General features: G+C 44.2%; 1 protein-coding gene across 1 annotated transcript in view; it reads right to left on the bottom strand.

Moving 5' to 3' along the window:
* The window catches only part of mrps9 (mitochondrial ribosomal protein S9), a gene marked incomplete at its 5' end in the record, with an annotated part of 34,096 nt that overhangs the window by 8,801 nt on the left and 12,093 nt on the right, over nucleotides 1-13,202 (bottom strand). The window contains 8 exons of the mRNA XM_083758323.1: nucleotides 866-1,035; nucleotides 2,158-2,266; nucleotides 2,909-3,077; nucleotides 4,142-4,217; nucleotides 4,749-4,834; nucleotides 9,439-9,518; nucleotides 11,390-11,420; nucleotides 11,550-11,612. Of these exons, the coding sequence (XP_083614449.1) occupies nucleotides 866-1,035; nucleotides 2,158-2,266; nucleotides 2,909-3,077; nucleotides 4,142-4,217; nucleotides 4,749-4,834; nucleotides 9,439-9,518; nucleotides 11,390-11,420; nucleotides 11,550-11,612 (784 nt within the window). The remainder of the gene's footprint in view (nucleotides 1-865; nucleotides 1,036-2,157; nucleotides 2,267-2,908; nucleotides 3,078-4,141; nucleotides 4,218-4,748; nucleotides 4,835-9,438; nucleotides 9,519-11,389; nucleotides 11,421-11,549; nucleotides 11,613-13,202) is intronic.

The following is a 13,202-nucleotide window of genomic DNA, read 5'->3' as shown; positions in this document are numbered from 1 at the left end:
CACACAGTGCTGTATATAATAATATATATAATGTACGGAGGCACACAGTGCTGTATATAATAATATATATAATGTACTGAGGCACACCGTGCTGTAAAATATCATAATAGACGGTTGTGTTGAGACTCTGGACTTGACAAAACACATTGCTGATTTAGGCCATGTTATCTGCTATGGTGTTGATCCACTGACAGTGAAAACTTAACACTGGTTTCAACCAGGGGGGCAGTCAGACATATATGTTGTGAAGCCACTAAGGAAATCGGGACATCCTGAAAGTGCATATAATGGCCTGTTGTGGCGCTGTCTGTCATTGGGCCCAAAAAACCCCATAGCTCCATAGAGGTCCATGTGTTTGGGCCCAACTTCACCTAGACTGTATTACCTTAATAAACATGGTCATGAATACTTTCTGCTTCCAGTCACTAGTTTAAAGTCTTATTTCTCATGTCATAATATTCTTTTTGGAAAATTATGGTCCCATTTATTAAAAGAATGACAATAATTCGCGTATGTTCTGAGGGACGTGGCTACCGTTACAGTCTATGAACGGGAGCCACCCCCCGTTCGAGTCAAAATAAAAACCAACTAAGAAGAATGGGGGGGAAGTCCCGCCTCGTTGTCTGGGCCAGTCAATGGCCAGCTGGGCACAAACGGATCTAGAAAGATGGACTGACTGGCTTCATTTTACGTCCATATCAGACCCGGCGAACACTTTGTCCATATTCTTTTTTACAGTCTATGGTTTCAACACTATCTTTTTATCTAAGGCTCTGGTTTAGCGTATTACGCAGGGGAAGAACACGTACACGGGCAATGCAGTCAAACTGTTAATAAACCAAATAAAAAGACGTGGCGTGCCCACCTTGTCTCATGGTCTCCATCTCCCCCTCAGGCAGGAAGCTGAGCAGGCAGCGGGAGATGGCCAGACGCAGAGCCCCCACCTGGCCGGAGCGGCCTCCTCCGCTCAGCGTGCAGGTCAGGTCGAAGCGGCCCAGCACGCCCATGAACTGCAGGGGAAACATCAGCTGCTCCCTGGAACCAGAGACCAGGAGACCAGGAGAGACCAGGAGAGAAGGAGAGACCAGGAGAGAAGAGGAACCAGGAGACCAGGAGAGACCAGGAGAGAAGAGGAACCAGGAGACCAGGAGAGAAGGAGAGAACCAGAGACCAGGAGAGACCAGGAGAGAAGAGGAACCAGGAGACCAGGAGAGAAGGAGCGACCAGGAGAGAAGAGGAACCAGGAGACCAGGAGACCAGGAGAGACCAGGAGAGAAGAGGAACCAGGAGACCAGGAGAGACCAGGAGAGAACCAGAGACCAGGAGAGACCAGGAGAGAAGAGGAACCAGGAGAGAAGAGGAACCAGGAGAGAAGAGGAACCAGGAGAGAAGAGGAACCAGGAGAGAAGAGGAACCAGGAGAGAAGAGGAACCAGGAGAGAAGAGGAACCAGGAGAGAAGAGGAGACATGGAGAGGGAAGAAGTGTTGATTTTGACAGTTTTAATTTACGTTTTGGGCCAATTGTTGCTGTGTTCCAATTTGAAAGAAGAAAAAAATGTGAGTGGTGCAACTATACATAATATTGTTATAGTTACTGTAATGTGGTCTGTATACTGTATTGTAGTCGTGTAATGTGCTCTCTACTGATTATTTTGGGGAAAAACATCTTTGGGGGTCCCCGGAACATCCAGACACCCCCAGGAACGTGCCCAGGGTTTCCAACCCTTTTTTTTTTTCCTCTCTCCTAACTATTTGATTAGCCCAAACGTTATATTGTCATGATTTGTCACAACAACAGTTGGCTTTGTCTGAGGCTTAAAAGTTCTTTAACCCATTCTGACCGGGCACCCATTTTGGTGTCGGCATCATGTTATGCTTTAGCTATTGAAAAATAGCAGATCTACAAGCTCATATCGCGCCACCGAGTGGCGCGATACGAGCTTGTAGGTCTGCTATTTTTTGAAAAATCGAAGAACGACTGACATTTTTAGAATCTGATCTCGGGTCAGAATGGGTTCATCAGACCAGTGTGTGTCCGGCGGAAACCTCGTATGAATCTGATCTCAGGTCAGAATGGGTTAAATAAATACTTTTTGAAACGTCTATGGGAAAAATGAAGGGTGAATTCTCTACGGGGCCGCTGGTAGGTTTCCTCACCTGTCCTGAAGAACAGGGAAGTATTGGAGGTAATCTTGACCGTTGACCGATATCCGTCCACAGCCGCTGTCTGTCATCACCACCGAGCAGGTCGATGACTTCCTCCTCCCTGAAGGTGCACGCACACACACACACACACACACACACACACACACGCACACACGCACGCACACACGCACACACACACACACGCACACACACACACACACACACACACACACACACACACACACACACACACACACACACACACACACACACACACACACACCTAATTGTTCACTTGTACCAAGAAAAGAAAATATGGATTGCTGAATCTGTGCTCACGATGCAGCATCGTCACGTTCCTTGACTTGTACATTCGGGAAAGTAAGGCAAATAAAACATATTTTTGGCTAACTCTTTACTTTTTGACAAAATTACTTTTCAGGATTCAAATTCAAGTAAATGATTGAAAAGCTCAATTTATTTTTGAAAAATAATGAAAATGTGTCGAAAATCTTTGAATATATCTTCTTTCAGAGCGAACATTTTGAACGGTTTTAAGAAGACCCAATGTTATTCTCCACAGATAAAACGGTCTGTGAACCAAGGGATGAGCGAGTGACGTCAGGACTCTGTCTGTGAACCAAGGGATGAGCGAGTGACGTCAGGACTTCAGCGCTCTATGTATTTTAGCGCAGTGTGGGACGGCCGCGCATTGAAAGGCGTAATAAATGAAAAACAAAGTTCCGCTAACTGGTGGTCCTACCGTCCGCCGTGCTGAAGGCCACGCCCCGCTCGTCCCTCTGCAGCGCGGGGACCACCTGCTTGCTGGACTGGACCTCCAGGTGGCGCCGATGGCGAAGGATGAAGTCCTCCTCCGTGAAGGCGTAGGGCATGGACAGCATGCGCTCCATCAGCTGGATGAAGCGTGTGTACTGCGCGCACACGCACACACACACACACACACACACGTTATTTTAAACTTTAGCCGTTGAAAAATAGCAGATCTACAAGGGTGTGGTGCAGCACTCTGTGCCGTGCCATGAGCTTGTAGATCTGTTATTTTTGAAAAATCCTGAAAATGTGGTGCAAATCTTATATATTCTTTCACAGCAAATATTTTTGGGGAAGGGGGGGGGGGTCCCTAAAACAACAGATTTTGAGATGGGGATAGCAGATCTACAAGCTCGTAGCGTGGCACTCGGTGCCGCACTATGAGCTTGTAGGTCTGCAATTCTTTTGAAAAATGGTGAAAACGTGGTGCAAATCTTTGAATATATATTCTTTCACAGCGAACGTTTTTAACTCAAATCTTTGCTTCTGGGGGGTCCCTGGAACAACATATTTTCAGATGGGGGTCGGTGGCTAAATGCAGCACACCTAAACCTAACCTTAACCCATGTCTAACCAATAGAGCACCGAAGTCTGACGTCACTTTCAGTAGAGGGCGTCAGTCCCCAGGTTCATGTATTTTTTTAGTTGCATTGAAATCGCCATAGGAGGATTTTTAGATCGCTTCATATAAGAACTGTGTTTGAAAAATAAACATGTCACCCCGGCCGCTTCACTCATATGGATATGAAGAATCAACTGACTGAGAGAAAACGCTAATGTTACTGCTACTGAATTAGTTACATTTTCGCTAGAAGCAGACTGTATCATATATGAGTGACTGACTGTTGCAAACGATACAGAGACACCTCCCTGACAATAACGCAGAGACAGCTTGTTTATTTTTGGACCACAACGCTTATAGTAGACGATATTAAGATCACCCCATGTTATTCTCCATAGAGAAATTATTTCCGCGAACCAGGGGAATCGAGGGAATGAGCGAGTTACGTCAGGACTTCGGTGCTCTATGACTAGTCTAAACTAAGTATGCACTATATTTTAGAAAACGGTCATGACTTAGATAGAAGACATTTGTAGAATCTGGTCTCAGGTCTCAATGGGTTAAAGAGGCGGAGACTAGAGGAGAGGAGGAGGCGGAGCTTACATCGTGGTCAGAGATGGACTCCACTATCAGGTCCCCCAGCTCTTCTTTTATCAACCACCTGCTGCCCCCTAGAGCACTGGAGGGGCACACACACACACACACACACTTCATTACCAATTACATATCACACACACACACACACACACACACACACACACACTTTTCTGCTGTCGAGAAGAAACCCAAATTGTTAATCTGTCAGGAAATTTAAAATAAATGGTTTTCAGGAAATTAAGAAAACCTTATATTTTGAAAGCAAAGCAATACAGCCTCATCAAAGTTGGCGTTGTGACTTCATATAAAACATTACAGTGTGTATTAACCCATTTTGGGCGAGAACCCCTTTTGGTGTTAGCGTCATGTTATGCTTTAGCTATTGAAAAATAGCAGACCTACAAGCTCGTAGTGCGCCACCGAGTGGCGCGCTACGAGCTTGTAAGTCTTTAGAAAAGTCGAAGAACGACTGACATAGAAACATAGCTTTTTCAGAAAACTGTCAGGATGTAGAAGACATTTTTAGAATCTGATCTCAGGTCAGAATGGTAAACTGTCAGGATGTAGAAGAGATTTTTAGAATCTGATCTCAGGTCAGAACGGGTTAACGTACATGGTCTTGGTGTCCAGAGAGAAAAGTCCCTTCGCCCTGAGACGGTCCTGGTGCTTCTCCATGTTCAGGACTTTACCGTACATCTCCTACAACACCCAACGACAAGAGAGAGAGAGAGAGGGAGAGAGAGAGAGAGAGAGAGAGAGAGAGAGAGAGGGAGAGAGAGAGAGAGCCATACCATAGCATTAAGACACAAAGAAATTATACACTGTATGAATAAAAAACAAAAAACAATAAATTAAAAGGCATTATATAAAAACTCAGAAAACAAAATTCACGTTTAGGAGGACAGGTCCTGGGCAGGAGTGGTGTGTCTGTGTGCGTGTGTGTGTGTGTGTGTGTGTGTGTGTGTGTGCGTGCGTGCGTACACACAGAATTTTGTATACCATTGAAATAGTCGTGAGGAAAGAAAATGCTACCATTTGTCCCAAAGTGACTGCAAAATAATGCTACCATTTGTTTCAGAAAAGCTACCCTGTATGCTGTACCCCCCTCCACCTTAACCCATTCTGACCTGAGATCAGATTCTAAAAATGTCAGTCGTTCTTCGATTTTTCAAAAAATAGCAGACCTACAAGCTCGTATCGCGCCACTCGGTGGCGCGATATGAGCTTGTAGATCTGCTATTTTTCAATAGCTAAAGCATAACATGATGCCGACACCAAAATGGGTGCCCGTTCAGAATGGGTTAAAGCTACACTGTATGCTGTACCCCCCTCCACCTTACTGTATACACTGTACCCATTTTCAACCCTTTGTTTTATTGCATCTCGACACTTGCTTTGGCAATAATGTAAACGTATGTTTTCTCATGCCAATCAGTGTTGATTTCGTCGACTTTAAAACGAAGACGAAAAATGTCCGTCAACTACCTTTTTTCCTCTGACGAAAACTACACGGAAACTAAATGAAAACTAAGCTATGACTAGTGGACAAGATCCAGTATAAGTCATTTTACAATTAGTTGCATGTTAAAAATAGACGATCTACAAGCTCACAGCTTGTAGATCGGCTATTTTCAGCAAGTGAAAAAAAAAAAAACGATGGCATCAAGGCCCTCCAAAATACATTTTGTTCGACTAAATCAACTGTAGATTTTAGATGATATTTAAATCGACTAAAACTAAACTAAACACTAAAACATTCCAGGTGACTAAAAATGTGCTAGAACTAAATGAAAACTATTGAAGAGACGACTAAATTAACCCATTCTGTTTTGGTGTTGGCATCATGTTATGCTTTAGCTATTGAAAAATAGCAGACCTACAAGCTCGTATCGCGCCACCGAGTGGCGCGATACGAGCTTGTAGGTCTGCTATTTTTGAAAAATCTAAGACACTTTTAGAATCTGATCTCAGGTCAGAATGGGTTAATAATGAAACTGTCAGGATGTAATAGACAATTTTAGAATCTGATCTCAGGTCAGAATGGGTTAATCTAAATTTGCTGCCAAAAACAACAACACTGCTTGATATGAAAAGGTTGTCTCGCTTCTGGGTGAAATAATACAAAAATAAATCAAACGGACGAACCCAATACCCCCCCCCCCCTACCACCCCCCCCCCCCCACCCCCAAAAGACGGGGTCTGGGGGTGCCGGGCGTCTCCCTCCCAGGGGGGGGGGGGGGGGAGGGGGGGTCCGTCTATAAAGGGCTCAGTGGTGCGGTGAGGCAGAGGTTAATGAAGCAACGCTGACTCTCTGCCTGGGACCCAACAGTGAACCACCACTTTACACATCACTGCCCTCTGCTGGCAGGACTCCTGTGGTGCGTGCGCGCGTGTTCATGCAGTGTATAAGTGTGTTAGGTGTGTCTGTATGTGCATGAGAGTTTGTGCACAGCACACACACACACACACACGTGCACATGTTTAGTCTGTGATAGCATTCTATAATGCAGGATGCAAAACATGCACACGCAAGGAGAGAGGAGAGGAGAGGAGAGGAGAGGAGAGGAGAGGAGAGGACCAGGCCTGCAGACAGACAGACAGACATACCTATTTAACCCATTCTGACCTGAGATCAGATTCATACGGAGGTTTCCACTGGACACACACTGGTCTGATTAACCCATTCTGACCTGAGATCAGATTAAAAAAAATATCAGTCGTTCTTCGATTTTTCAAAAATAGCAGACCTACAAGCTCGTATCGCGCCACTCGGTGGCGCGATATGAGCTTGTAGATCTGCTATTTTTCAATAGCTAAAGCATAACATGATGCTGACACCAAAATGGGTGCCCGTTCAGAATGGGTTAAACCAACAGCAGGGGGTGAGAGCAGACTGCTGCAGGGCACAATTGTGTGTGTGTGTGTGTGTGTGTAGTTTTTATCTGTTGACGAAATTGACAGTGTATTTAGTCTTAGTCATCGTAGCTTAGTTTTTATGTAGTTTGCCAGTGAAAAAAAAGTATTAGTCTATTTTCAGCATGCAACTAAGTGTAAAATGACTTATAGTGGATCTCTTGTCCACTAGTCCCTTCCTAACATATTAGTCTAGTTTTCTTTTGTTGACAGAATTGTCAGTATATTTAGTCTTAGTCATCACAGCTTAGTTTTCATTTAGTTTCCATTTAGTTTTCGTCAGTGGAAAAAAGGTCGTCGACGAACATTCTTCATCACAGTATTAGTGGATGAGATCAACACTTCTCAGCAGTCAGCAGGACCGCTGTGTACGTGCCCCCCCCCTCTCTGTGAGGGGGAGAGAAGGGGGAGGGTGCCCCCCCTCTCTGTGAGGGGGAGAGAAGGGGGAGGGTGCCCCCCCTCTCTGTGAGGGGGAGAGAAGGGGGGGTCCCAATTCCCCCGACAAGGGTGCATGCGATCCGCGAGGTCGGATTAATGTCCAAAAAGGGGCTATAGGGCCAAGCGCCACGCCTCAAACTCCATTTACAAACCCCAATAGAAGAAAATAAAATAATCTCTCTCTCTCTCTCTGAAAGCAGAGAGGGAGGACAGGTGATACACAAGAGGGTATACGGTCGCTCTCGTGGGATTTCGCTCCAAGTCCAGCTGGTTGTGGGTGGGGGGGGGGGCTTTCAGACTGAGGCAGCATCTTAACCCATTTTGGGTGGGAAGTTGGGAACCCCTTTTAGTGTTTTAACTTTTAAGCATTAGGTTATACTTTAGCTATTGAAAAATAGCAGATCTACAAGCTTGCAGGTCTGCTATTTCTTAAAAGAAATCTAGAAAATCTAGTGCAAATCTTTGAATATAATTATATTCTTCTTTCAGATTCAACGTTTTTAACTCAAATCTTTGCTTCTGGGAGGGGTCCCCCAACAACAACAATTTTCAGAAGGGGGTCGGTCGGCCAATTACATTATAATCTTGCGGGTCCTTGACATGAAAATGTTTGAGAACGACTGACATAGAAACATGAGGGTTTTTTTCAGAAATTAGGTCAGGATTTAGGTCTAAATGGGATAAGTTAACCTCCCCTCTCCCCCCCCTGTAGCAACCTCTCCTTCACCCGGGCTGTGTTCAGCTGTAGCGCTGTGTTAACCCATTCTGAACCGGGCACCCATTTTGGTGTCAGCATCATGTTATGCTTTAGCTATTGAAAAATAGCAGATCTACAAGCTCATATCGCGCCACCGAGTGGCGCGATACGAGCTTGTAGGTCTGCTATTTTTGAAAAATCGAAGAGCGACTGACATTTCTAGAATCTGATCTCAGGTCAGAATGGGTTCATCAGACCAGTGTGTGTCCGGCGGAAACCTCGTATGAATCTGATCTCAGGTCAGAATGGGTTAACCTCCCCTCTCCCCCCCCCTGTAGCAACCTCTCCTTCACCCGGGCTGTACTCAGCTGTAGCGCTGTGCGTGGAGAACAGGAGGTGACAGCGGGCCGCCGTCCCTTTGGGACAACGGACGGAACGCGGGCCACTTGCATTCTGTCTGTTGTCACTTTGGCCATGAAAGGGAGGAAAGGCCAGGAGGAGCATGGTACAATGCTCTGGGGCAGGAGGGGGGGTTCTGGAAGGGTTCTGGAAAGGATAGGGGAAGACTTGGGCCCCCGAAAGACGCTTCAGCCTAACCTCCTCCTCACCTTTCTGCTGTGTAGCAGCGGTACTTGCATGCATCAGAGTGTGTGTGTGTGTGTGTGTGTGTGTGTCAATAATCATGACCCTCACTGTCTACTCTACACCATGGACAGCATCAGACCAAATAGTCTATGGGCTGTATTTTGTGTGTCTTAAGTACCAGGTCTTATTACTTAACTAAAGACCTGGAGGCGTGGTCAATGCCATTTGGCTATTCTGAGTGGCCAAAGAGCATTGACCACGCCTCCAGGTCTTAAGTTAAGTAATAAGACCTGGTACTTAAGACATGCAAAATACAGCCAAATGTCTCATATATATTAAACGGCTGTAATGTTTACAAAGGACTGTAAATAGCCAGGCATGACAGAATTGTTAACATCATTGCCAAAGATGTGTCGCCTATGTTTGATTCATCTGTTGGGTTTCACAAAAATGTCTGTGTGAAAGCAGAAATGTCTCAATGCAACGACCCAACCGTATTTGCAAAAATAATAACTGCAAATACACCAGATGTCATTAGAATTGACGAGAACAGAAGAGAGGTTTTTCTATTGGAAGTTGGCTGTGCTTTTGATTCAAGTTTAGAGGAAGCTTTCCTTATAATAAAAACAAGTAAAATATCAACAATTAGTACATTTATACAGCTACTCACGTGCATCAGACTGTAGTAGGACTGTTTTCCCGTGTAGAACAGGAAGTGGAAGGGCCGGCCGTCCGCTCCCCACTGTACCGCTGGAGAGAGAGAGAGGAACCACAGGTGAGACAAAACAGAACCAAAATATAACTAGAAAAAGTGCCCTTCTGGGCACAGGTCTCCACCAGGAGGATAGGAGTGTTTGTAAATAATTACTTGAGTAAGCATAAGAAAGTATGTAGTAGAGTTAATATTAATACAATCTGAATTATTATTTAAACTAGAGAGACTGTGTACCAATTTGCGCGCTGTTTGGACAGAATCTGTAGGTGTACTGTGCAAAAACTTGTTTTGAACAAAGCGGCCTCCTGGTGGCGCTATAACAGGCCGTTCTGGAAATTTTGGGGCAGAGGTTCATCGTTGGCATCCAGGGAGTGTGTGTGCAAAATTTGGCATCGACCGGGTTAAGGGTGCCAGAGATTAGCTGCTCACGGACACACACACGGACGGACGAGTACAAAACATACTCTCCCCCCATGCCTTCGGCCTGGTGGAGACAATAATAATCTTTATTGTCCCGAAGGATATTCATCTTCACAGGTCTGTTCAACACCAACAACAAAAACAGCACATAGTACAGAAACAACATAACACCAAGACGAACAAAGACATGAGTTCCCCACTGTGTACAGAACCATCCTATATCGGTGGGGCAGTTTGTTTAATGCCGCGATGGCTGAGGGGGACAAAACTCCTACTGAAACGGACCTTTTTCCAGGGTAAGGTTCTGTATCTTTGTCCTGATGGCATGAGGTTGAAGACGCGATACAGAGGATGATCAGTGCCACGTGATATTGAGAGTGCTAGCCGTGTGATGGCATTATTGTTCATATCAGAAAGTGTTGGGGTGGGAAGTCCGATAATCTTGGAAGCAATACGGGTAATACTGAAATAAAATGAATATTTGCCTTGTATAGGATGTCAATAGCTGATTTTGTATCTTTAATATGAATGACAGAAAATAAGTTGCCTGGAATTGTCTGAGGGGAAAGTTTTGAAAATGGCCTGAAAAGAGTTAGGTTTTTGTGCAATTAGTTTGAGGTCAAATTACTTTGTTACTGGAGGGGTATGCACACGCATAAAGTGAATGGCAAGTCGAGTGGCAAAGTGAGTTTAACATTGTTTAACGTCGTTTAATGCAATCAGATAGGACTTTTCTGTGTGGATGTATGTGGGCTATCAAGGCCAGAAAGTACTTTTTTGCCACTCGGTAGGCGTTCCCACATAACGTCCGGGTTTGATGATGATGTCACGCGCATACCCTCTCTCTCTCTCTATATATATATATATATATATATATATATATATATATATATATATATATATATATATATATATATATATCATTCGTTATCAAACTATTTCATGTCAAGGACCCCCAAGATCATTATGTAATTTGCTGCCGCCCCGCCGTCATCTGAAAATATGTTGTTCCAGGGACCCCCCCCCCCCAGAAGCAAAGATTTGAGTTAAAAACGTTGGCTCTGAAAGAATATATATATATATTCAAATATTTGCGACACATTTTCATGATTTTTCAAAAATAGCAGACCTACAAGCTCAAAAAAGAATAGATCTACAATCTACAAAAAATATATATTATATATGCTATTTTTCAATAGCAGTGTAACATGATGCTTAAAACACCAAAAGGGGTTCCCTCCCTAAAAAAGGGTTTACTTCATTTTCTGGAGAATTTATATTTTTAATTTCCTGAAAACTTTACATTTGGGGGTTCTGCCCAACAGCAATGATGTGTTCATGACGTATAAGCTTTTTCCTACTTTTTTTACAAATCAATCAAAAGCGTTGTCGGTGGTGCAATGATCACGTACCTCTCTGCTTTGGGAATATCAATATAATATATAATATAAAATATATAATATAATATAATACAATGATCACGTACCTCTCTGCTTTGGGAATATCTCGTCTGGATGCTGAGAAGGACAGAAAGAGTCAAGATCAATACATTGTAATGCATGTGCCAATAAGCTGGTGTGCTGGTGTGCGTGCGTGCGTGCGTGCGTGCGTGCGTGCGTGCGTGCGTGCGTGCGTGCGTGCCTTACCTTCATTACAGGCCTGGCCTTCTTTTGAAACAAGCTGGAAGGAAAGAGGTAGGCGATGGATCTCTGTGGAGGAGAGAGAATTACACATTTAAAATAAGAACAAAACAAATGGAACAATCTCAAGGTGGACTGCACAAAAAGCTTTTTCTTTTTTCTTTTCTTTCAGGGACTTTGTCAAGTTCAAACATTTCCTTTTACACAAGTGTGAGTATACGTATAAGTCTAACCAGTAACCACATAACGCATTTAGAAGCAAAAGAAATGCTTCTAAATTGTTTTTCTGAAAAAGGACCCCCATCTGAAAATATGTTGTTCCAGGGACCCCCCCAGAAGCAAAGATTTGAGTTAAAAACATTCGCTCTGAAATAATATATATTCAAAGATTTGCGCTACACTTTCACGATATTTCAAAAATAGCAGATCTGCAAGCTCGATCAATATCTGACGATATCTGCCATTTTCTCGTAATGTCCAGTCACCTACTATGTTTTTAATTAGTGCACTAAAACTTCTGAACAGACTATATTCACATCAATATGTCTGGGTCCCCACCTACTCACTCAGGGTTGACGTGTCACACCTGTAGTGATGGGAGGGGCACCAAAATGTGGTGTTTTTGATTGGGTAATGGGGGCACTCCCTTATTATAAATGTACAAACTTGTGTGTACGTTCACATGACCTGATGAAGATCAAACAGATCGAAACGTTGTCAGTATTTAAATAAAGAACGTCTTGCTAGTACCTATGGTGTGCGGGCTCCATCCAATCTACTGAAGTTTCTTTTAGCCCAGCACCCAGCCTGTCGATGTGCGTATTCTACGTCTGCTCCAGTCACCTACTATGACATGCCTCTAAAATCTTATGACATTTAGTCGACTACAACTAGACTAACACCAAGACATTCCAGGCAGCGGTGGCCGAACGGTTTGTGGAGCGGTCTAGATACCGAAAGGTCGCCAGTTCGAATCCCCGGACCGGCACGTTAAAATTACCACCGCTGAAGTGCCCTTGAGCAAGGCATTGAACCTCTACCATGAAATGTTCTATGAGCAGGGCCTGGCTGTAAACAAGCATCTCGAGCTTAGTCCGCTTCCCTGGGTAAACAAAGAACTTTGCTTTGCTTGTGTCTAAAATGTGACTAAAACTAAATGAAAACTATTCAAGATGACTATAACTAAAATACAAAGTGTGCTGCCAGAAAACAACACTGGTGAGGAGTTCACACAGAGGGCAGGTAACTCCTGTCGTGGGCAGAGTTAAGAGGAGAGAGAGGAACAGCTCGCAACGCAACGGCAGGCTTATGGCTGTTGGACGCCATGACACTGAACAGAGAGAGAGAGAGAGAGAGAGACCATGACACTGAACAGAGAGAGAGAGAGAGGACAGGCTGCCTTCTGCATCCACCCGGTTCACAGAGAGTTCAACAGAGCGTCCTTGTCAAGAGGAAACCTCAGATGTCCACAAACAACACCGTGACTAGTCAGGCAATGGCGAGGAGGGGGTGGGGGGGTGTGTGTGGGGGGGGGATAACCTGTTTTCCCCAATGGTATTATTTTGGTGCAATACTTATAGTTTTCTCAGACACACTTACTGTACACACTTTCTAGGGATTTAAGCAACTAGTCGACTATTCAACTAGTCGACTATTCAA

The sequence above is a fragment of the Protomyctophum parallelum genome (assembly GCF_964188405.1).
Source record: "Protomyctophum parallelum genome assembly, chromosome: 23".
Lineage (NCBI taxonomy): Eukaryota > Metazoa > Chordata > Actinopteri > Myctophiformes > Myctophidae > Protomyctophum > Protomyctophum parallelum.
Note: the sequence above shows the minus strand (reverse complement) of the source record. Positions and strands in the feature narration are given on the sequence as shown.